General features: G+C 41.8%; 1 protein-coding gene across 1 annotated transcript in view; it reads right to left on the bottom strand.

The window, feature by feature from the left end:
• Window positions 1–24915, bottom strand: part of piwil1 (piwi-like RNA-mediated gene silencing 1) — a 35173-nt gene extending 10258 nt beyond the window's left edge. Inside the window, exons 1-14 of the mRNA XM_055655499.1 lie at window positions 23825–24915; window positions 21753–21855; window positions 20891–21016; window positions 16188–16402; window positions 15113–15234; window positions 14316–14396; window positions 8428–8625; window positions 8010–8118; window positions 7785–7908; window positions 5851–5968; window positions 4559–4673; window positions 3480–3667; window positions 1493–1565; window positions 530–730 (exon numbers count right to left, since the gene is read on the bottom strand). Of these exons, the coding sequence (XP_055511474.1) occupies window positions 530–730; window positions 1493–1565; window positions 3480–3667; window positions 4559–4673; window positions 5851–5968; window positions 7785–7908; window positions 8010–8118; window positions 8428–8625; window positions 14316–14396; window positions 15113–15234; window positions 16188–16402; window positions 20891–21016; window positions 21753–21855; window positions 23825–23905 (1854 nt within the window). The 5' untranslated portion in view covers window positions 23906–24915. The remainder of the gene's footprint in view (window positions 1–529; window positions 731–1492; window positions 1566–3479; window positions 3668–4558; window positions 4674–5850; window positions 5969–7784; window positions 7909–8009; window positions 8119–8427; window positions 8626–14315; window positions 14397–15112; window positions 15235–16187; window positions 16403–20890; window positions 21017–21752; window positions 21856–23824) is intronic.
• Between the last annotated feature and the right edge of the window lie 1503 nt (window positions 24916–26418).

Genomic DNA, 26418 nt, shown 5'->3' with positions numbered 1-26418 from the left:
CCTTTCCCCTACCCTCAGTCACTCCCTCCCTCACCTCTCTCCTTTCGCACTCCCCAACTAAAGACAATGTTAAACATTTCTTCTCCAATTCCCCACTCCGTCAACTCTCACAGCTTGTGTATTGGCAGCAGAGATCACATTGTGATGTCATTTTCGGAATCTTCACAGCAGCTTGTGTAAATGAGATCCATTGTGATTGGACGACTGTGAGATGGCATTGTGACATCATCACTAGAAGCTGCTGGAAGAGTCTCCCTGTCAAAGGTGGTTATTCCTTTCAAACTGGGCTTTTTAAAAAACTTTAAACATCAATAACTTGTGAAATATAGCATCAAATCTGAAGGGAACCCGATTATCGCAACGACCGGTAAAACGCGAGTAAGGTTCTGTAAAAATCTCAGCACTATCGTGTAGCGCACACACACATACAGACACATATAACCACACAAAGATGAGAGATTTGTAAGTATATAGATATAGATTTCACCTTGAAATTTTTTTTAAAATCATTTTTTGTGCAAATACGTACCGGTATCTCAACACTCCACAGTTCACCGCCCATTTTACAATTAATCTGTAAAGCAATTTTTGTGGCGATAGCCATCAGTGCCTGAGGCTTGCTCAAGGTCCGGGCAACAACACATTGACTTGGAGTTGGGCATTCAACACACAAGTATTTCTTGATTGTATCGTATTTGTCTTTGCGGTTAGATGGAAGAACACAAACCACCTGTCGAGGGACAGAAAGTTCAAAACAAAGTTTCATACTCCCTGCTACCACTGACGCTTATTCAACAATCAATTTTCCCCATAGATTCTTCCTAACATCTTTATTTTTAATACTATCCGTAATACCATCTTCCCTTAAAGAAATGGATATAGATAGCGCCATGTAACCTCGAAACATGCAAAATCTTCTCAGTGACGTTTCTGGCAGTCATCATCACCTTCTCCAGTAGTCCTCAGGACGGAGTGAACTGTAGCTCTGACACATGGAAGTCACCTGTGAGTGAATTATTTTAACACAAGCTGGCTGCCACACACGTAACGACCAAATGACAGGAGCAAAGAGGACTAGAGACCAGGTGCTAGGGCGGACAGGGTGCATTCATACTGACATGGACACCAATAATCTGCCCGCTGTGTGATTACAAACACGGACGAAGATATACCTACATTTCATCCCTCTCTCAATGTCCATACTATTGTCATCCTGCCACTAAATGCCTCAATTTTTCTCACCAAAAAACATGCAAACCAGCTTCAGTGGCCTAGCCAGGATTGGCACATTGACATGCTCCATAGACTCAGAGCAGGCTGGAAGATTGGTAATAGGTACATGATTAAGCAGCCGATGGAGAATGATTCATTCTACATGGGCAATATTTCACTCATGATATACAATGACCCTACGCTGGAGGGGCCTGCATCTCCAGCTCTGCCTTTGCACTCATTGAAATTAAGTTATGAAAATGTTGATGTGATCTCTTACAATTCTTGTAGACTGAGTAACGTTGGATTGAAGTGCCCTCAAAAATGCCTCGCTGCGATCTTCCACCTCAACCCTGCAATATAAAATGGATATTTTAGCACTGCAAGAGAAAACATTCTTTATGTTGGCAATACAATGACTAGATAATTATTTGGTGTAAAAACAATCTCATCTAAACAGCTAATAGCTGCAGAAATTAGTTACCATCAAGACAAGCATACCACTGTAATCATAAGACAAGTGACTAAAAACAGGAAATGTTAGAAATGGAGGTGGAGTGGAAAAAAGAGCTAATGTCAATGCCCTTCATCAGAAAGTCATAGCCTTGCAACATAGGCTCCACAGAGCCTATCAATCTGAAGAAGGGTCCCGGCCCGAAACGTCACCCATTCTTTTTCTGCAGATATGCTGCCTTACCGTCTAAGTTAATCGAGCACCTTGTCTTTTTTTGGTATGAACCAGCTTTCTGTAGTTCCTAGTTTCTACCAATCTTCCTGCCTAGTTTTTCTAGCATTATGCTTTTATTTCAGATTTGGAAAGCAGATTTTTGCCTTGATTTTAGACAGAACTGCTGGCCCCTCCCCCCCCAAAACTTTCCACCCAAAAAAGTATCCAAACTGAAACCATATGGAAGAAAAATGTATATCCTTCCTTATTTAATTTTGATTGGAATTGAACAAGGTAACAAAAGGGTGTTTTGGATGTGACATTTGGCAGCACTCGCTTGGCCGGGTGCAGAAAAAGTTCATGGGAATCAGCAAAGTAAGATTAGACGTATTACCTCTTGTCTGGGAATGTGTTGAAGGGTGGATGGTAAATGTGAACATGAATTAGATGGGGAGATAAAGAAGCTTGTTGAACTTTCTGTGAGGAGTTACAGTAGATTACCTGTTCCCCCTACAGCTTGTGGCTTAGAAATAATACTGTCAATGGGAGGCTTATGATTGGCTCAGAGAAGGGATGATGGCGTGGGCCACCTGAAAGGTGAGATAGAATAATGTCCAGGTGCCCTTGTATTGTGTTTGACTTGTATTAACCAGAGTAAGATATAACTTGAATAAGATTAACATAAGCGAAAAGTATGTTATGACTAATGAAATAATTGGTACCCATGAAGTAGATAGTATATTTTCGTATTGTTGTATCGAACAAAAAACAAAAGTTGTTTACTGCACATTATAACTGTCGGCTATTTATGCTGTGAAGTCAGAGAGCTGGTGAGCAGTTTTACTGTAGCCATCTCTCCATGATATCATGCAATAAAATCTCCACGCAAATCTAGTCTCCGCTTTACATTTTCCATTAATTTCCCTCTAAATTAATTTCTTCCACACCACCTCATCAGCATGTACAGCCTTCAAGTGATGGGATGAACATTGTCTGTATGTCAAAGGTATGTGGCAGTATTATTTGCCTTGCACTAATTGTGTGACCTGTTACCAAGTAAAGACTGGATTTTCCAGACATAAAAACAGCTTTTTCCACACAAGCAGTAGCTTGACTCAACAGCCAAAAGTCCATAGCCTCCTTTTGCTCTGGTATTTTATTGCATTCCTCACATGTTTAAATTATGTTTTATTTTTAATTTTCTATTGTACATCGTGCTGTTACTTGCGAGCAAAGCACCAAGGCAAATTCATTGTATGTATACATACTTGGCTAATAAAATGTATTCAATTCAATTCTAGAGGGCATGATGCACGTGGATATAGACTGTTTCATCAGCTGAGAAATAGTTTAATGATCAAAGAAATAGAATACCAGGAATGTAAAATAGATATCAATTTGACATTGCTTTCAAGACATGTCTATCCTAGTTACTTTTCCCTACTTAATCCACCAGTAAAATTGGTAACAGTATTTGTGGTATGTTGGGTGCATTACTTCAGAAAATGCAAAGATGCTGCCTGTCCTGCTGAGCTACTCCAGCATTTTGTGTCTACCTCTAGTTATTTAAAATCTACATCTAGAATGTCTGAATACTTACATTAATGGCTTCTCCATCCTGATGCCCATTGCCTTCACTACTTTTCCCAAAGTTTGAAAAAGACTGCGAGCCACATCAGTATTTCTTCGGGTAAAAACCAACACCCAATTTTCCAGCGGAACAGGGTTGATCAGGTAGGAACCTCTGGTTTCTCTGGACCACTCTGCTGCTTGGGGATTATAATCAAACTGAAAGGCAATGAGATTGATGTATTGCACATAAAATACAACTCAAACATATCCACATTGGATGTTGGTGTCAGAAACTCAATCCTATAAAATGTGTCTGGATGTAATTTTGAAGTGCACTGATTTTCGGAGCTGAAAGGCTCTGTTTATAAAAAAACAAAACAGATATGGAACCAAAGCAGATAATGGTGCTCACCCACCCATCGATGAGCCACAATGTGGCTGAATTGCAGAATTAGCTTGAGTATAGCTTCTGCTAGTTCCCAACTTGTGCTACTACAAGTACAACCTCACTCTAGGAACCTGCCACACTCTTGCTAGCAGCCATCCCATCATAAAGACCACATGTTAACAATATATCCCCACTTTTATTCTACCATCTGATCACAATTCATACCACACACTTTTCCCCAGGCTAAATTGGTGTATTGCTGGACAGTGGCTGGAAGTGTTTCATTGCCACTGACGTTCATAAGCCTTGTTATGGTATTCATAGACCAATCACCCACAGGTGTTCTTTATGTTCGCATTTGATTTAAATATTCTTGGTTCTTGGTCTTGATCCTCCAAAATATTCCAAATGGAATTTAAACTGGAGGTGGTACCCTATCTCCCCCCTCCCCCACACCTCTCTCCCCCTCTCCTTTCTTCCCCCGCACCTCTCTCCTCCCCCTCTCAATCTCCCTACCCCTCTTCCTCTCCTCCCTCTCCCATCCCCATCCCTCTCTCTCCCCACCCCCTTCCCTCTCTACCCCACCCCCTTCCACCACTCCCCCTACCCCTCCCTCTTACCCACTCTTCCACTTGTCTCCCTCCCCCTCCCCCTCCCCACTCTTACAGCCATTCATAACCAGTATGCCACCAAATGCCCATTGCACATGACAACATTACCATTTTTCCACCTTGTTGGATCTTCTCTGTAGGTACAACTCTGCCAGAGAGAGAGTGCAATTTGGAATCGAACTGGATGCCCCAATCTGACAGTTCTTTCTGTACATTTTCATCACTGTTTTTAAAATACAAAAAGACATTTAAACCCTTTTTGTAGTTTCCTCTTTACAGCCTTAATTTCTATATTTACTTCGAAATTAAAGAATTAAATCAAAACCAGTTTGCAAAGAAACCTAATCGAAGAATTCCTCACATTATGTTCCTCTTACAATGCAAGCACTGCAAGCCCCATTACCATTCTAACTCTTGCACTGACCGAAATCACAGAAGAAAATGGAAATCCTAGTTAGTTAGAATAATTCAGCATAGAAACAGTCTCTTCCTCCTCCCAACTCTTCCATGTCGGTCAAAATGTCCGTCTAAACTAGGTCCATTTATCCACTAAACCTTTTTTATCCAGACGTCTTAAAATTGTACCTTCCTCCAGCTTCAGATTCAGATTCAATTTTAATTGTCATTGTCAGTGTACAGTACAGAGACAACGAAATGCATTTAGCATCTCCTTTGAAGAGCGACATAGCAAACGATTTTGAATTAAAAAAATAAATAATAAGTGTCCGTGGGGGGGGGGGTGATTGGCAGTCACCAAGGTACGTTGTTTAGTAGAGTGACAGCGGCCGGAAAGAAGCTGTTCCCGACCTGCTGGTTCGGCAACGGAGAGACCTGTAGCGCCGCCCGGATGGTAGGAGGGTAAACAGTCCATGGGTGGGGTGAGAGCAGTCCTTGGCGATGCTGAGCGCCCTCCGCAGACAGCGCTTGCTTTGGACAGACTCAATGGAGGGAAGCGAGGAACCGGTGATGCGTTGGGCAATTTTCACCACCCTCTGCAATGCCTTCCGGTAGACCGAGCAGTTGCCTACCAAAATGTGATGCAAGGATGCTCCGATGGTGCAGCTTGAAGTTCAACAGGATGAGGAGACAAAACCTTCTGCAGTCTTTCAGGAAGAAACACGCTGATGACCTTCTTGATCAAAGTAGAGGATTGTGGGTCCCAAAGAGGTCATCGGAGATTTTTGAACCTGAAAGCTGAGACGTTCCACCTCCGTCTTAATGTGGATGGGGGTGTGCGTGCCGCCTCCAGCTTCCTCTGACAGCTCGTTTCATATACCCAACACCCACAACGTGAAAGATTCCTCTCAAGCCGTTTAAATCTTTAATGAGAAGATCATAAGTGATAGGAGTCCATACTTCTGAAAGCCAAGGAGATTCCCAACTTTCATTCTAGAACATACCTTTGGATGTAGTCCACAAAGCGCCACAACTGCTGCTCCCTCTGTTCTGGTGTTAATCTTGTATGTGCAGATAGGTCTCTCATCACGTTGAAATCCGAACGCATTTTATCCGTCATGCCTACAAAATTAAACAAAGTCTCCAACTTGGTCAACAAGATGAAAAACAAAACTTCTGCACTTTAGTTCAAACACGAAAACCGCGGTAAAATCAAGAGTTAAGAAACTCTTTTTTGAAAAGCTGAGATGCATCTTAACGATTAGCACGAAACAAACATTTTTCATTTTCACGTGACAATAAACAAAATTAAATTGGTCAAAAATGTTTTAAAGTGCAAAGTTTCTCAGAGTAACTCAGCGGGTCAGGCAGCATCTATGGAAAACATGGATAGGTGACGTTTCACAGAGTGCTGGAGTAACTCAGTGGGTCAGGCAGCATCTGTGGTGAACATGAATAGGTGACGTTTCACAGAGTGCTGGAGTAACTCAGTGGGTCAGGCAGCATCTGTGGAGAACATGGATAGGTGACGTTTCACAGAGTGCTGGAGTAACTCAGTGGGTCAGGCAGCATCTGTGGAGAACATGGATAGGTGACGTTTCACAGAGTGCTGGAGTAACTCAGTGGGTCAGGCAGCATCTGTGGAAAACATGGATAGGCGACATTTTGCGCCAGGACCCTTTTGGTGTTACTCCAGAATTTTATGTGCGAACATCACCCAAGTGCTGCTGAGTTACTCCAACACTTTGTGTCCTTTTTTGTAAACCAGCATCTGCAGTTCTTTGTGTTCTAATCCCCAGAAAAATAAGATATTGATGAGGACCAGGGAAACAATTGCCTTGTTCCATCCGTGGAGGACGAGAGCAGAACTATGGGACACAGAGGATATGTGGGTGAAGGACCCAGCTTTGATAGCACTGGGGTAACTATGTTTACTGGATGTCCTAGGATAGAAAGCCTCATATTGGGAGCAGATGCCGCAGAAACAGAGAAATTGAGAGAGGAGATGGCGTTTTTGCAAGGTGCACGGTGGGAAGAGGTGTAGTGCCTGACATAACACCTGTCGCTATACCTCCTCCCTCACATCCATCCAAGGACCCCAGTAGTCCTTCCAATGAGATAGAGGACACGTCACCTTCTCTAACCTCATCTACATTTAGCGTTCCTGATGTGACCTCATTTACATGGCTGAGACCAAGCGTTGACTAGTCGACTGTTTCACTGAACACTTGCACTTGGTACACCAAGGCCTGCAGGATCTCCTGGTCGTTAGCCATTTTTTATCTATAACAAAGTCTACGGGCAACTGGTTCTAACAAAACCTGAATAAAATTGGTAAGATTCCAAATAAATCTATAGGTAAATCTTTCCATCAATTTGCCAGGACAATAGCTGACAATCTGGTTACATGTACCCCACCTTTGCAGGTAAGACACAAGTAATGTTTAGAGATAATCAAGTAGAAGCAGTTATGACAACAGCACTGAACACTTTAGCTGATGGGTTAAATTTGGGGTAGAGATCTTCAGCACTATTCAGGTAGTTATTAGGATCCATCACTCAGGTACAGTATAGAGCATGAATACAAATGCCAAGACAGGTATACATTGGACGTACTATTGCACATATGTCGCATGCTGCAGAAGAAAAGTCCATTGCAAGTTATCAGAGTAGCTACTACTGCATTGCACCAATTCATGCCTGAACCCAAGCCCAGATTCGGGTTTCAATGAATGAACACCTCTTGAAGCTGCTTCCATCACTGCAGCAGCAGGCGACGGCCGATCACAGCAAAGTTCTAAATATTTCACCATGATCAGCAACATTTGCAAAGTTAAATTTACATCAAGTAATGACCAATTTAGAAGTTTTTAAAGTTGCATAATGCATGATTATTACATGCAGCTCCAATGAAGTCACCCGTTAAGATTCTAAATACCTGTAAGATAGCATAGCTCAGGAATGAGGCAAATAGGTCCTAGACTAGTACCAGCAGGTCCTTGCCTTCTGGGCTGGCTAACGAGCACTGGTTGATTCACATCATCAATATCCATACTGTATTGCTGTAAAATACAAAGAGATTGTTTTCTTGGGTAATATTTCCTTAAAAAGGACTTAAATTAGTTTCATAAACTAAAGGATCCATAAAAATATACAGAAGCACCTTTTTATAGTAATCAATGTAGCTGACTTGAGTTCCTCCCTTATTAAAGGTGCTTTGGGGATTCTGAAACCAATCAATGTCATCAATTCGATAAGTCTTGTTATTGTACCTAGATGTCACCGAAATGAATGAGAATATTATATAGTCAGAGTCTATACAGCACAAAAAGTCCAACCCGTCCATAACCCTAACCCTTCTAAGCCAGTACCATTGCCAGTGTCTGACCCCTATCCATTGAAACCCCTCTTATCTGTATACCTTTCCTAAATGTTAATTCTATTTCAGTGCTCGGATAAGGAGCACCAACAAAACAGGTAATCACTTTGTTTCACCGGGTAGTTACAAAGGGCTTTTTTTATGAACTAAAAAAAAAACTAAGTTCAGTTAAACAATTAACACTACATAATTTGTAACATACCTGGTTAGAACTATTACTCCAACCAGTTCCTTGGAGCATGCCTCCTGAAACCGTTGTTCACCAAACTGAGCATATAACTCATGCATGACATCGTGTACAGTATCACTACGCAGGATTTTGTGACTAACATCTGCACAGAGCATGACATTGCTCTCATACTGCAGGATTGAAGTGGTATATCCTGGCCAAACCATGATTCTATTATAGGAAGAAGAACAGTCATGTGTTCATATCGTTCATTAAAATCTTCCTATGTTTTCAGTTTTCCCCACATTTACATTTCAGAGGCAAATTGAGTTTACATAACACATCGAACAGGACAGCACAAAAACAGGCACATTAGCCCAATGTCTACCTGCACATAACCCATATCTCCATACCCTGCATGTTCACATGCCTATCCAAGTGTCTTTTAAATGCCACTAATGTATTTGCTTCAACCACTATCCCTGGCAATGTGTTTCAGACACTTACACCCTCTCCAAAAAAAACCCTACCCGCACATCTCCAGTAAACATTGCCCCTCACACCTTAAAGCTATGCCCTCTAGTATTTGATTTTCCCCATCTTTGGAAAAAGATTCTGACTGTCCACCTTATCTGAGCCTATATATTATATAATTCTATCAGGTCCCCTCACAACCTCCGGTTTTATAGAGATAGCAATCCAAGTCTGCCCAACTTCTCCTTATAAGCGAATACCCCCTAATCTAGGCATAATTCTTGAAAAGAAAATTACATCTAGACAACCCCCAGTTTGTCAGAGTTATAACATTTTTCTTTCAAATTTGTACAAAATACCGTACAACCTTAATGCTGTAATGATACAATCCCACCAATGTAGTTACTCTGAAGATAGACACAAAAAGCAACTCAGCGGGACAGGCAGCATCTCTGGAGAGAAGGAAGGGGTGACGTTTTGGGTCGAGACCCTTCTTCAGGCATATTCAGCTGAAGCGTCTTGACCCGAAACATCCCCCATTCCTTCTCTCCAGAGATGCTGCCTGTCCAGCTGAGTCACTCCAGCTTTTTATGTCTATCTTCGGTTTAAACCAGTGTCTGCAGTTCCTTCCTACACAATGTAGTTACTCCAGTGGGTTGGGGGGGGGGAAGAGAAGAGGGAGCAGGAGTGGTAGAATATAACCATAAAACAATTACAGCACGGAAACAGGCCATCTCGGCCCTTCTAGTCCGTGTGGAACACTTACTCTCACCTAGTCACATCTACCTGCACTCAGACCATAACCCTCCATTCCTCTCCCGTCCATATAACTATTCAATTTATTTTTAAATGGTAAAAACGAACCTGCCTTCACCACTTCCACTGGAAGCTCATTCCACACAGCTACCATTCTGAGTAAAGAAGTTCCCCCTCATGTTGCCCCTAAACCTTTGCCCCTTAATTCTCAAATCATGTCCTCTTGTTTGAATCTTCCCTACTCTCAATGGAAAAAGCTTATCCACATCAACTCTGTCTATCCCTCTCATAATTTTAAAGACCTCTATCAAGTCCTCCCTTAATCTTCTGCGCTCCAAAGAATAAAGACCTATCTTGTTCAACCTTTCTCTGTAAGTTAGGTGCTGAAACACAGGCAACATTCTAGTAAATCTCCTCTGTACTCTCTCTATTTTGTTGACATCTTTCCTATAATTTGGCGACCAGAATTGTACACCATATTCCAGAATTGGCCTCACCAATGGCTTGTACAATTTTAATATTACATCCCAACTTCTATACTCAATGCTCTGATTTATAAAGGCCAGCACATCAAAAGCTTTCTTTCCACCCTATCTACATGAGATTCCACCTTCAGGGAACTATGCAGTTATTCCTAGATCCCTCTGATCAACTGCATTCCTCAATTCGCTATCATTTACCATGTACCTCCTATTTTGATTTGTCCTGCCAAGATGTAGCACCTCACACTTATCAGCATTAAACTCACTGCCATCTTTCAGCCCACTCTTCCAAATGGCCTAAATCTCTCTGTAGACGTTGACTGTTTGAAATTCTACTTTATTATCCACAACACCACCTATCTTAGTATCATCTGCATACTTACCAATCCAATTTACCACACCATCATCCAGTCATTGATGTGTATGACAAACAACTGTGGACCCAACACAGATCCCTGTGGCACCCCACTAGTCCCCGGCCTCCAACCTGACAAACAGTTATCCACCATTACTCTCTGGTATCTCCCATTCAGCCACTGTTGAATCCATCTTGCTACTCCACTATTAATACCCAACAATTGAACCTTCTTAACCAACCTTCCATGTGGAACCTTGTCAAAGGCCTTACTGAAGTCCACATAGACAACAACCACCACTTTACCATCAATTTCCCTAGTAACCTCTTCAAAAAATTCAAGAAGATTTGTCAAACATGATCTTCCAGGCACAAATCCATGTTGACTGTTCCTAATCAGACCCTGTTTATCCAGATGATTATATATTATCTCTAAGTATCCTTTCCATTAATTTGTCCACCACTGACGTCAAACTAACAGGTCTATAATTGCTAGGTTTACTCTTAGAACCCTTTTTAAACAATGGAACAACATGCGCAGTACGCCAATCCTCCGGCACCATTCCCGTTTCTAATAGAAACATAGAAATTAGGTGCAGGAGTAGGCCATTCGGCCCTTCGAGCCTGCACCGCCATTCAATATGATCATGGCTGATCACCCAACTCAGTATCCCATACCTGCCTTCTCTCCATACCCCCTGATCCCCTTAGCCACAAGCCACATCTAACTCCCTCTTAAATATAGCCAATGAACTGGCCTCAACTACCCTCTGTGGCAGAGAGTTCCAGAGATTCACCACTCTCTGTGTGAAAAAAGTTCTTCTCATCTCAGTTTTAAAGGATTTCCCCATTATCCTTAAGCTGTGACCCCTTGTCCTGGACTTCCCCAACATCGGGAACAATCTTCCTGCATCTAGCCTGTCCAACCCCTTAAGAATGTTGTAAGTTTCTATAAGATCCCCTCTCAATCTCCTAAATTCAAGAGAGTATAAACCAAGTCTATCCAGTCTTTCTTCATAAGACAGTCCTGACATCCCAAGAATCAGTCTGGTGAATCGTCTCTGCACTCCCTCTATGGCAATAATGTCCTTCCTCAGATTTGGAGACCAAAACTGTACGCAATACTCCAGGTGTGGTCTCACCAAGACCCTGTACAATTGCAGTAGAACCTCCCTGCTCCTATACTCAAATCCTTTTGCTATGAAAGCTAACATACCATTCGCTTTCTTTACTGCCTGCTGCACCTGCATGCCTACCTTCAATGACTGGTGTACCATGACACCCAGGTCTAGCTGCATCTCCCCCTTTCCCAATCGGCCACCATTTAGATAATAGTCTGCTTTCCCGTTTTTTGCCACCAAAATGGATAACCTCACATTTATCCACATTATACTGCATCTGCCAAACATTTGCCCACTCACCCAGCCTATCCAAGTCACCTTGCAGTCTCCTAGCATCCTCCTCACAGATAACACTGACCCCCAGCTTAGTGTCATCCGCAAACTTGGAGATATTGCCTTCAATTCCCTCATCCAGATGATTAATATATATTGTAAATAGCTGGGGTCCCAGCACTGAGCCTTGCAGTACCCCACTAGTCACTGCCTGCCATTGTGAAAAGGACCCGTTTACTCCTACTCTTTGCTTCCTGTTTGCCAGCCAGTTCTCTATCCACATCAATACTGAACCCCCAATGCCTTGTGCTTTAAGTTTGTATACTAATCTCTTATGTGGGACCTTGTCGAAAGCCTTCTGGAAGTCCAGATACACCACATCCACTGGTTCTCCCCTATCCACGCTACTAGTTACATCCTCGAAAATTCTATAAGATTCGTCAGACATGATTTACCTTTCGTAAATCCATGCTGACTTTGTCCAATGATTTCACCACTTTCCAAATGTGCTGCTATACCATCTTTAATAACTGACTCTAGCAGTTTCCCCACTACCGATGTTAGACTAACTGGTCTGTAATTCCCCATTTTCTCTCTCCCTCCCTTCTTAAAAAGTGGGGTTACGTTTGCTACCCGCCAATCTTCAGGAACTACTCCAGAATCTAAAGAGTTTTGAAAGATTATTACTAATGCATCCACTATTTCTGGAGCTACTTCCTTAAGTACTCTGGGATGCAGCCTATCTGGCCCTGGGGATTTATCTGCCTTTAATCCATTCAATTTACCCAACACCACTTCCCGGCTAACCTGGATTTCACTCAATAAATTTCTGTCATAGACCCTGCTATTTCTAACTTCCCTCAAGTTAGGGAATACCCTGTCAGGACCTGGGGAATATCCTGTCAGGACCTGGAGATTTATCCACTTTTATATTTTTCAAAAGTGTCAGTACTTCCTCTTCTTTGATCCTCATAGTTCCCATAGCTACCCTACGTGTTTCCCTCACCTCACATAATTCAATATCCTTCTCCTTGGTGAACACCGAAGAAAATAAATTGTTCAATGTCTCCCCCATCTCTTTTGGCTCTGCAGATAGCTGTCCACTCTGACTCTCTAATGGACCAATTGTATCCCTCGTTATCATTTTGCTATTAATATAGCTGGAGAAACCCTTTGGATTTACTTTCACCTTACTTACCAAAGCAACCTCATATCTTTTTTTAGCTTTTCTAATTTCTTTCTTAAGATTCTTTTTACATTCTTTATACTCCTCAAACACCTCATTTACTCCATGCTGCCTATAATTATTGTAGATCTCTCTCTTTTTCTGAACCAAGTGTCCAATTTCCCTTGAAAACCATGGCTCTTTCAAATTATTACTCTTTCCTTTCAACCGAACAGGGACATAAAGATTCTGTGCTCTTAAAATTTCACCTTTTAATGTCCTCCATTTCTCTACTACATTCTTCCCATAAAACAAAATGTCCCAATTCACTCCTTTTAAATCATTTCGCATCTCCTCAAGGTTAGCCTTTCCCCAATCAAAAATCTCAACCCTTGGTCCAGTTCTGATCTTCTCCACAATTATATTGAAACTAATGGTATTGCGATCACTGGACCCGAAGTGCTCCCCAACACATACGTCCGCCACCTGACCCGTCTCATTTCCGAACTGGAGGTCCAGCACTGTTTCATCTCTAGTAGGTACCTCTATGTATTGCTGCAAAAACTATCCTGCACACATTTTACCAACTCCAAACCATCCAGCCCTTTTACAGAATGTGTTTCCCAGTCTATGTGTGGAAAATTGAAATCTCCCACAATCACTACCCATTAGGCGGTCTATAATACACCCCTATAAGTGTTGCTACACCTTTCCCATTTCTCAGTTCCACCCAAATAGCCTCCCTAGCCGAGCCCTCTAATCTATTCTGCCAAAGCACTGCTGTAATATCTTTCCTGACAAGCAATGCAACACCTCCACCTCTTGCCCCTCCAATCCCATCACCCATGAAGCAACAAAATCCTGGAATATTTAGTTTCCAATCACAGCCATCCTGCAACCATGTTTCACTAATCGCCACAACATCATCCTTCCAGGTGTCAATCCAGGCTCTATGCTCATCCACCTTTCTTACAATGTTCCTAGCATTAAAATATACACATTTAAGAAACCCACCACCTCTTATTCTCTGTTTATTATCTTTTTCTTCTTTCTCCCCTACATCTCTGCCTCCTGCCTCACACACTGTCTACTAGCTTTCTCAATTCGAGTCCCTCCCCCCCAACCGTTCTAGAATGTGTGACAAGCTAGCAATACAATATGAACACATGGAAACAAGTATTTAAAAATAAAAAATTACTGAGTTACACACAATCCCAATTGCCACTGTTCCACTTGAAGACCACACAAAGTTATGATAACCAAATCCAAGAAAGACAAGGCATTGTTACGCATACCTGTGCTGTGGAATCATTATGGGATCCTTAGGATTGTAGTAATTTCGGCCAATTTGCTGCAAGCACATTATCTTTAAAAGCCTGAAAGGAAAAAAAATCGTGGGCTTCAGGCAATGTGACCATAACAAATCATTTAACGAGCTTACTGAAAAGTCTGCTTATCATCAACCTAGTAAAGTATTGAATGTAAGCATCTTAAATGTTACAAATAAAGAGGAAGTTTAACCTGGCCAGTTTGAAAACAGTATGTTGATCAGACAATCAAAAAATCCAGTGGACAGGTATGTCCCACACTGAGCAACCATGCATGTAGGAACTTAGCTCATGCAAACCTTCCTTGAAAGTGGCATCACAAGTAGAAAGGGTGGTCAAGCAGGCTTCGGCACAACAGTCTTCATCAGTCAGAGTATCGACTTACAGTTGTACAGACATTGGTGAGGCCACATTCAGAGTAATGTGTTTAGTTTTGGTCATCCTGATATAGGAACATTTTGTTAGGCTGGAAAGGGTGCAGAAAAGATTTGAGGATGTTGCCCGGACTTGACGGAATAAAGTTCTAGCCTGCTCAACCTCTCCTTAAGGTTGTAGAGGTTATTTCCTTTGAGTGCAGGAGGACAATGGGTAATCTTTTGGAGGTGTACAAGATCATGAGGGGATTTAATAGGGTAAATGCAGTTTTTTTACCCAGAGTAGGGGAATCATGAATCAGGGAACATAGGTCAAAGGTGAGGGGGGGGGGGGAGAAATTAAACAGGAACCCGAGGGGCAACTTTTGTTTTTGCACAAAGGGCACTTACCTCCTGAACACAATGTTGTAAAACTGCAGACATGTTGGAGATGTGGGAGGCAGTTCGTTGGTCAAGGTAACTGTAACATTCACATTCTGTCCATCACGTGTCTGGCTGCGTAGTTCGGTCACCTTAAAAGTGAGCAGTCTCACATTCAGTCAAAAAATTGCTGCAAATAGATTCAAATATTCTCCACACAAGATCACTACTGCTTTAGATGGAAATTCACCTGTTCAAGATCTTACTGCTCTCTATAGGGCTCTGGTGAGACCACATCTAGAGTATTGTGTACAGTTTTGGTCTCCTAATTTGAGGAAGGACATCCTTGTGATTGAGTCAGTGCAGCGTAGGTTCACGAAATTGATTCCTGGGATGGCGTCATATGAGGAAAGATTGAAAAGACTAGGCTTGTATTCGCTGGATTTCAGAAGGATGAGGGGGCTCTTATAGAAAAATATATAAATTATAAAAGGACTGGACAAGCTAGATGCAGGAAAAAATGTTCCCAATGTTGGGCGAATCCAGAACCAGGGGCCAGTCTTAGACTAAAGGGGAGGTCATTTAAGACTGAGGTGAGAAAAACCCAGAGAGTTGTGCATTTATGGAATTCCCTGTCACAGTGGGGCAGTGGGGGCCAAGTCACTGGATGGATTTAAGAGAGAGTTAGATAGAGCTCTAGGGGCTAATGGAATCAAGGGATACGGGGAGAAGGCAGGCACGGGTTATTGATAGGGGACGATCAGCCATGATCACAATGAATGGCGGTGCTGGCTCGAAGGGCCGAATGGCCTCCTCCTGCACCTATTTTCTATGTTTCTATGCCTAATATCAACAAGAGATTTTTTTTGTGATGGGCAAATCAAAATGCTAGTCATTAAATTTGCAATCTATTCCAGAATCAATAGTGTTTTATTGCCATATATCCCGAAACGGAACAATGAACAACCCAATGGCAAGCCATAAGGTGCACGCAGAAACCATTACTTCAATCTGTTCGACACTTTGATATTCCTTTTTCATTCTACCCCCTACAACAGGTACATTCATTTATTGTCTTTAAAACAATATCACGCTTCAAACTTACTCTTGTTTCCAATCTTTTAGGAAGGAATAGCACACCACCATCAAAAACACGAATTCTGCCAAGAACGTTCTCATGCATAAACAATAGTACAGTACGTAGACGCCTCGATTCCATCTGAGGTTCATAATCCACGTGGTATTGATATAGAAGCCACTGGGCACAAGAGTTCAGGCGAACATAGTTTGTTATCAGACGTATTGCACTTCCAGAAGAACCTGAAGATTAAATCAAATTATTTTCTATATTACCAACCGTGACTACAGATTAAGATTGCTTATTGATTAAAACTCTTTGAGACAGCTCGCAGACAAATGCAAGTAAAATACAAATGTTTGATTAAAAAAAAAAAAAAAATCTAAATTGGGATCTAAAACTGATAATTTACTGAGAGAATTTATATAACTTTCAAATAAGCAGACTCCAGCTTAAGTAAGAGTTTAGATCTGGAGAACTCTCCGTAAACTGATTTCTAATGGGGCTGTCCCACTGTACGAGCTAATTCAAGAGTTCTCCCGAGTTTCCCCGGATTCGAACTCGGAGAACTACGGTAATATCCGCTCGTAGGTACTCGGGGCTCTCGTGGACATTTTTCAACATGTTGAAAAATCTTCACGAGCTTACCGTGTTTCCCGTGTACCTGCCGTTGGCGCTACGAGCCGCTAAGAGACGTCCCGAGCTCCGACGTACCCGCTACGTATTTACCATGAGTTTAATTTTTTTTTTTTAACTCGGGAGAGCTCTTGAATTAGCTTACATGGGACAGCCCCTTCAGCAAGTTAGAAACTACCATTTTCTATAGTAATATCTATCTATATACTACTAAAGGTTTTTTGTGTGTGTGTGTGTATGTGTATGTTTGTGATTGCGCTGGTATCTACACCAACACGGTACAGCAAAGGATTTTGCACCACCTTACGCACCTTTGTCCCGTGGTCGTTCCTGTCAACTTTCCTTCAGATTTGATGCTATATTTCACGTTATTGATATTTAAACTTTAAATATAAATAACTTTGAGAAGAATGACTGTGACACTGCTTTGATATTTTTCTGGCAGCTTCCAGTGATGACGTCACAATGGCAACTCACAGTCCCCCAATCATAATGGGATCTCAGTTACATAGTTGCCAATGACGTTACAATGGGACTGTAGCCCTGCTCGCAACAATATTGCTATCCAAGAACACCGAGTCCTGCTTGCTCTAGCAAGTGCAATTGCATTTTTTTTTAAATCACAAAAAAAGTTTAATAACGAGGGAGGGTGAATAAGGCGAAATGAGCAGCCCCTGCGCAGTTGGGGGCTATGGGTGAGTGGTGGAATGGGTTGCGTTGGGAAAACGGATGAGTGGTGGAGTATTACCTTGGGGAACAGGCCTCCCGAGGGGACTATGGGTAAGTGGTGGAATAATGCTCCCCCCTCGACTCCATTCAAGGACCCAAGCAGTCGTTCCAGGTGCGACAGAGGTTCACCTGTATCTCCTCCAACCTCATCTACTGCATCCGCTGCTCTAGATGTCAGCTGATCTACATCGGTGAGACTAAGCGGAGGTTGGGCGATCGTTTCGCCGAACACCTCCGCTCGGTCCACAAGAACCTACCTGACCTCCCGGTGGCTCAGCACTTCAACTCCCCCTCCCATTCCCAATCCGACCTCTCTGTCCTGGGTCTCCTCCATTGCCAAAGCGAGCAACACCGGAAATTGGAGGAACAGCACCTCATATTCCGCTTGGGGAGCCTGCTCCGGTGGGCATGAACATTGAATTCTCCCAATTTTGTTAGCCCTTGATGTCTCCTCACCTTCCTTAGCCCTCGAGCTGTCTCCTCCCATCCCCCAGCCCTCGGGCTCCTGAGCAGCCCCCGCAGTTGGGGGCTATGGGTGAGTGGTGGAATATTGCCCGGATGAGTGGTGGAGTATTACCTTGGGGAACAGGCCTTCCTACTCCCCCCCCTCGACCCCTATCAGTCGTTCCAGGTGCGACAGAGGTTCACCTGTATCTCCTCCAACCTCATCCGCTGCTCTAGATGTCAGCTGATCTACATCGGTGAGACTAAGGGAGGTTGGGCGATCGTTTCGCGAAACGTCACCTACCTTTCCTTCGCTCCATAGATGCTGCTGCACTCGCTGAGTTTCTCCAGCATTTTTGTGTACCTCTGGTGGAATAATGCGTTGGGTGGAACATTGTCTCCTCTCAACCACCTTCCTTATTGGGGGGGGGGGGGGTGGGGGCTCCTCCTCCTCCCTTTTTCCTTCCTTTGTTGGTGGAACCTGGCCTCCTGTGTGACAGGGCCCACTTGGTCTAGTATATATATATATATTACTAAAACTCTCATCTTGTCTGTGATTTTGTTTGCCAGCTTTTCGTTATCTGAACTACGGCAAAATGGTACACAATATCACTATTTTCTGTTTGCACCACCTCACTCACAATTGTCCTGTGGTGGTTTGTGTCAAGTTTCATTCAGATTGATGTTATATTTTACAAGTTATTAACATTTTTAACTCTACAAAATCCCACTGTGCAAAGGATTTCTTCAAATCTGCAGTCAGTTCCCAGCTATGACGTCACAATGGGATTGTAGCCCAACCGGCTACAATGTTGCTATCCCAGGACACCGAGTCCTTCAGGGGAAGAATCTGCCAGCCTAACCCAGCACACATGTGATTGCAAAGCCTTTTAATTGCTCTCTAAATTGAAAGATTAATTGCTCTCTAAATTGAAATTTTAATTAGATTTGGATAACAAAAGATGGCCTTGTCGGTGTCACCAACATCACATTAAAATTTAAAATGAGGGAGGGTGAAAAAATGAGCCGACCTGCACAGTTGGGTGCTATGGGCGAGTGGTGGAACATTGCGTTGGGGGATCAGGCCTCCCCTGGTGGCTATGTGTGAGTGGTCTAATATTGCTTTGGGGGAAACGGGTTGCGTTGAGGGAACAGGTGAGTGGTGAAAACAGTTTGCGTTGGGGGAACGGTTGAGTTGTGGAATATTGCGTTGGGGAACAGGTTGCGTTGGGGCACCAGGCCTCCCGTGGGGGCTGAGTGAGTGGTGGAATATTCCGTTTGGGGACCAGCCCACACGTCTGACAGGAACCCATCGGTAATATTATATATATATTACTAAAACTCTCACGTTGTTTGCATACAAGCGTGCGTATGTGTGTGATTCCGAAACTACGGCAAAATGGTACACGATAGCGCAACATTTTTTGGCCCACCTTACTCACCGTTGTCCTGGGGGTGTGCTGTGGCAAGTTTCGTTACGATTGATGTTTTGTTGATATATTTTACAAGTTATTCACATTTTAAACTTTACAAAAAACACTTTTACAAAAATAACTTTTCCACTTGCTCTGCGTACAACGTCATGACGTCACAATGAGATCCCGAATGTATTTATTTATTTATTTTTTAATTGCCATGATGTTTTTTTTTTTTTTCGCGTGTACTTACCTGGCCTCACAACAGGGACCCAGCGGCTCTACGGGTAAGTTTCCTTCTACTTTTCAAACGCTTCCACGGGTCCTCCATTCACTTTATTAACTTTAACTTAATTTCAGCCGACAACGGCACAAGTTTCATCGCGGCAGCCACGCATTCGCAATTTGATGGAATATTGCGTTGGGGGAGCGGGGCCCAATGGGAGAGCAGGGGGGAGTGGAGATAGAGGGAGAGGAGGGCAATGGGGGAAGGTGAGGAGGGAGTGTGGGGGGGCTGGGATAAGGGAGATGATGAGGAGTGGGGGATAGAGAGATAGGAGGGGTAGGGAGGGGAGAGGGGTTATAAAGGGAGGGAGTGACTGAGAGTAGGGGAAAGAAGAGGGAGGGTGGAGGAGAGTGTGCTGTGGGGATGAGGGGGAATGGAGGAGGATTGGGGTAGGTAGAAGGATGGCGAGGCGCAGTGGATGGAGGGTTGCCGTGACTCGCGTCACAACGGGGATCTCTGGCATCACAACGGGAACCTATCAGCTGCACCTGCGCAGTTGGGGGCTATGGGTCAGGGTGGAATATTGCGTTGGGGGAACGGGGCCCTGTATATATATATATACAGTCGTTGATGAATATTATGAAACATTATTACAACAAAGTGTGAAACTGCTTTTAAAATGTATGGGTGAAATTGTGTGAAGTTGGCTTTCCATAAGTCAGGTCACTTGTAACTTGCCTCCCTTTTTTGATGACAATGTTTTTTTACTTACTAGTTAAACGATGAATTTTCATTCCGATATACGAGATGCTCCTCTATTCACTCCCCCACCCCCCAACAATGCATAGCTTTCTCCATTGAAGAGATCCGGCATCCATCACCTGCTTAACAATGCCCTCTTGCAGTCTTAAAGGAAGTGTCAATATTTGAACTTGATTCTAAATTCTAAAAATAAAATTCTATGCAATAACGCTAGCAATGATCGCTGTAAGACCTCTGATCTTTTTAAACATTGGTTGTATTTTATTTTTGACCCTCAAACCATCTTCTTCCTGGCATGCATTATTTTTGTTAATTCTAAGTACATTCTTCAGCATGAAGTTGTCAATTAATATTAATATTTCTGCTCTTTAATTCGAATACAAACTTATGCTCAAATCCCTCGCCTCCCACATCCCAATTGCACCTGTATTTCTCAGTTTATTGCATGTATGTATAGGGGTTCCTCGTGGTACAGACATCTTACATTAATCCCTGGACTGTTTCACCTCAGCCTTTACCTGTTTTGGACTCCTTGACATGTTCCATAGTCTTTCTGGTGTTAACTCCAAGATCATGGAAATCTCGCCGCCGCCCACCTCTTTCCGTTAAAGACATCTCTTTAAATCCAGCAGATACCACCTCAACTATCACATTTTCAAGAAACAAGAACAAATTATAAGATATCAAAGTGAGTACAGTGGAACATTATAATTTAAGCGACATTTAGACAATGGGTAAGGCATACTACAATCTGAACGCAGACAAATGGCATTAGTGTAGATGGTAAAAATGTTGACATGGACAGGCGGGTCTGATGCTGCTTAACTATATAACTCCATGGCTCTACAATTATAAAGTTCTGTCAATCTAGCTATTGTCTTGGGTGGTGAGCGAAACAATCACCGACATCGTTTTTTTTAGTCCAAAAAGTATGCTACAGCCATATACGGAGTGAATACTTCAACTGCAACTGGAAAAATCAATAATTGCTTCCAGTAGGTACCTTTCATCAGCATTTACCCATTCTGTGAGACACTCGGGAACCTGCATACTTTGCTACGCAAGTTCTGGAGTCTTAAGAAAATAATAATTTGTGTTACTAATGGACAACATAAAATGGCAGGAAAAAAGTTGTTATGGCTGAGACCGAAGGATTGCGAGCAGTATGTTAATAGTGCCCAAAGACCATCGTTCTGGCTCAACCAACCCCAAACACTGCAAGATTCTCAGGCCTGGATTTACTGGAAACATAGCCCGAGCTCTGACCTTGCAGCACAATCTTTCAACACAAGCAAATAACTCATTATAATCCAAAAAAAGATAAAGGTAATCTATTAAAAGTTTACAGTATTAAAAGTATCTTTTAAATTCAAATCTCACCATCTTTGCGTAGTAGTGCACCAGAGGGACCTCGCTGTCGACCACGACCAAGTAGTTCAGGCTCCCCTGCGCTGGCAGCACGCGGCGGTATTGGAGAAGGTTCCTACATTGCAAAGCAAAGATAGTTCATTTCTGATGCCATGAGTTAAAAGTTATTTTTCAGTCCCACAGCCAGTTTTGAAATTCAAAACTAATTGACCTAACTCTAATTTTGAATTTATGCCCTGATTAAATAGCTAGGATAAAGATCTCCAACATATTACCCGTCAAAATTCTGAACTTGTATTGCTAGCTTATACAAATTGTTCCAAATGTGATGCCAGCAAAACTGCACCATTCCCACTTGAAGACATTTACATGTTAACAGAACCCAACATTGCATCAGTAATGTTTATTCAAAACAGTACTTTCTCAGTTTTATTCACATCTTGTAAAAATTCAATGACACAGTGTCAGAGTACAGGTGATTCCTGTGCTACCAAAGGGAGATGGGAGGAGTGGTAGTCCTAGAATAAAAGTCCCCATCACTATTGTCTGTAATGCAAAGCCACATTATCTGTACTTGCATCAGGAAATGCAAGTTGAAAACAAATTATTTCCCCCATATAAATAGCACGAGTGCAAATTTTATTCTGGATCTCAATTTTTTGCATTGTAAGTAGTGACTTTTGCAAGGCCTTACTTGGAGGTACCCGACCTGCAGTACTAATATGGAATGTCAGTAAATTCAGACTAAAGATTGTAGGTTTCAGCATCACTGATTAATTCCAAGTTGTTTCCCATTCCGCCCTCCCCCTCCCCTCCTTCTATACAAACAGTTCTGCTAGAACATGATAGTTTCGTTCAAAAGAAACCTCGCATTATAGAAAATCACTGTGAAAACAATTGTGTCTATTAGAAAAAGGTGTTAGTGTCACGCCTAACCCTAATGTAAGGTGCATTACAGACTCTCATCAAACATTTTCCTGCAGGATTTCCAAAACTAATTGTTCAATACATCTTTATTTTGTAACTCCAAATGCAAAATACTAAAGATTGTAAGTGATATTACTTAATAAGTATCAATAGATGGGAATGCATGTCAAATGGCCCCCAAATGAAACTCACAGCCTCTGTCCTTACGAGAAAATGACAATTTGATTACCGCAGGGAGGTTACATGGAAATAGTTTTTATTCACAATGCAGTGGAGTCGAGAAATCACTGCCAAAGAATGGCAGAAGCAGAAAGTCTTAAATTTAACAAGGTATACTGAACAAATAAAAAGCCATCATCTACAAGGCTCAGAGCTGATAAAACAAAATAATGCAAAAAAAAAGGTCAACATAAAACTAAATGAAAGGTCAAACATAATACTAACAAATGGAAAAATGCTACAAACACGCAGTTGTAAAATTGGTGGATGGGGAAAATGCTCAGAATACTAATCTGAATATTGATGGAAACCATTTTAAGATTATCTATAACAACAGAAGGACACGAACAACATTCTAATATAAAGCAATACTGCAATTTATAGATAAAACTATTTTAAAATCAAATCACAATAGTGCCACATCAGAATCTAAGCAAGAAAAAAAATCCATATGAAAACCATCTTGCTATCATAAATCAATGCTCAATTCATTTAAGTTATATTAAAGATACTCTGATTAAATACAACAAGCACAGACATTCAAGCAGCTGTTGTTCAGAAAACCACATCAGTGCAAGGCAAAATATTTTGCCCACCACAAACATTATAGCTGCATTACTGAAATCTTTTGGCAAGTGACTGGCCTTATTGGAAACTGGAACCACAGAGCAATTGTATAGTGATTAATTAACACAGGAGCTCATTAAAGATGTTCAGTTCAATTTTTATGCAATTAATTATGGCAATTCTGAGAAAAAGACTCATTTGGATGATTAGTGGTCAGTGCAATAATATAATTTAATTTTTAAAGCTCATGTCAAGTACTTGAAAATAGTTTTATTTTCAAATGGTAACAGATGACAGTAATGACTGCATTTACAGAGTTAAACATCAAACCAGTGTTGCAAAAAAAAAAAGTAACCATCAAAATGACTTACCAGCCTTGGAGCAAGAGGTTGTGAACTTACTTCGGGGACACGTGTTCTGCCACGGGCTCGAGAACGGGCTCTTCCAGTCATTTTTAATATTTATATATATTTCAACTTACTACCAGTTACCTGTGGAAGGAAAACCATGTTAAGTCAGAATGCCAGCTGAAAACTTATGTCAGAGCTCTAAGAATCTATACTAAAACATTTCTGATAGAACAAACCAAGATAAGATATTTCCTGAAGATGTTTTCCATGATTGCAAGCTGCAGTACTTCCTATGATGCAAACTGTTGACAACCCCAAATTTGATTCTCTATGGAGGTTGAAAAGCTCGTTAAAATCATGGGTTTCCATTAAAAACATACTGACTTTTCACAAGAGAGAGTTTTTGGCATTTCTACTAAATCTTGCCTGTTATAGAAACATAGAAAATAGGTGCAGGAGTAGGCCATTCGGCCCTTCGAGCCTGCACCGCCATTCAATATGATCATGGCTGATCATCCAACTCAGTATCCTGTACCTGCCTTCTTTCCATACCCCCTGACCCCTTTAGCCACAAGGGCCACATCTAACTCCCTCTTAAATATAGCCAATGAACTACCTTCTGTGGCAGAGAATTCCACAGATTCACCACTCTCTGTGTGAAAAATGATTTTATTATCTCAGTCCTAAAAGACTTCCCCCATATCCTTAAACTGTGACCCCTTGTTCTGGACTTCCCCAACATCGGGAACAATCTTGCTGCATCTAGCCTGTCCAACCCCTTAAGAATTTTGTACGTTTCTATAAGATCCCCCCTCAATCTTCTAAATTCTAGCGTGTACAAGCCGAGTCTATCCAGTCTTTCTTAATATGAAAGTCCTTCCATCCCAGGAATCAGTCTGGTGAACCTTCTCTATGCTCCCTCTATGGCAACAATGTCTTTATAACAGTCATTGATCTATATATGTTGTTCTCCATTTCCGAAAGGCTGTTCTATCATTTTTTCACAAGTTGTAAAAATGTTTACTTTCCATGCCATCTGTTTATAGGGAGGTTTCACGGCAGTCGGGTCACGACCCATGACCCGTACTGTTGCTACGCTACGCCAAGTGGAGTACACGCAATGAACTGCAGGTAAACACTTACCATTGTTTCCAGCGTACCGGGCCCGTTAAAACCCGCTGTAAATAATTATGGAAATCGGGATAAGCGTGAGAGGCATTTAGCCTACTTCAGAATTCCAAAAGTGAGGAGAAATTACGGTTGATAGAAGCGAGAGCTGAAGGGACAACAACAGCCAGAGTGCTTGCGGAACATTGGTCGTTTGCTCACTGCATTTCATCAACTAAGGCATTATTTGTGTTTTTTCTTGATTCCTTTGGCATCTAAAAAGTTTCAGAAGTGATAAAACTGGCTGTAAATTTTTTAAATCGCCGATGGTTCTCAAGTGGGTTCTTACATACAAAACGAAAACACCTCCGATGCACAATTTACAGCCAGATTTATCACTTCTGAGACTTTTTAGATACCAAAGGCATCAAGAGAAAACACAAATAATGCCTACTATTGATGAAATGCAACGAGCAAACGCGATAATTCCCAATATTTTCAATTCCGATATCTGCACGGCCAATGTTCGCCAAGCACTGTAGCTGTTGTTGTCCCTTCAGCTCTTTACCTTCATTTCGCTTCACCTTTGGAATTCTGAAGTTGGGTACATGTCTCTCACGCTTACCCCAACTTCCACAATTTTTTACAGTGCAAAAATTCAGCATTTTGCCGGTTTTTAACAGGTAGGAAAGTACGCGTTTCTTGCATTAATAACATATACCGGAAGTTACGGATGTCCTCCAGATGGATTAAGCGGCTCCGTGCGCCAAGCCCTATGACCCAGTGACCTTACGTGCACACCCCCTATTCCCCCAACATAATTTCTGCCATTTCAGCTGCAAGTAAGCCACATTAACTCTGGCTCATCTCCTTTTAAAAGAGATATCTTTAGATGCTTTCAGTGTTTTATATTTCTCACACTACTACTTATAATCTAATTTTCCTTTTCCCATCACTTTCATGGTCCTCCTTTGCTAAACTTGGGTTTACTATTTTTGATAACATTTGATGCCTTTACTCGTTATCTTTAATTGGTCTTCTTTATTGTGGCAATGCCACTTTTCAAAGTGGGCCATTGTGCTTAGTTTTAAGAATACCAATTGATGTAAACAATATACTCATTTCTTAAATATCAAGTGTTCCAAAAACAAAACAATGAAATTCTTACAGCATCTCATATTTTACTTGGTCAGCTTACAACTAGAGGTATGACTATGGATTTATCTAACTTCGTTACCCCTGCATTCCCTTACTCAACATCTCTCCACCACCCAAGTCGCACCAGCTTCTCGTTCTCACCTAGCAAACAACTAACAATGGCCTGTTTCCTTTATCGTCGTTACATTTTTACATATCTTTCATTCATTTGTTCAATATCACTATACATCATCGTCTATATCTCTCTCATTTCCCTTTCCCCTAAGATAGCATTTTGTGTCTATCTTCGGTTTAAACCAGCATCTGCAGTTCCTTCCTACACAAAATTCTTACACTGTTTTGGGCCATAT

Source organism: Leucoraja erinacea, chromosome 25 (assembly GCF_028641065.1).
Source record: "Leucoraja erinacea ecotype New England chromosome 25, Leri_hhj_1, whole genome shotgun sequence".
Lineage (NCBI taxonomy): Eukaryota > Metazoa > Chordata > Chondrichthyes > Rajiformes > Rajidae > Leucoraja > Leucoraja erinaceus.
This window is presented reverse-complemented; position numbering and strand designations above follow the sequence as displayed.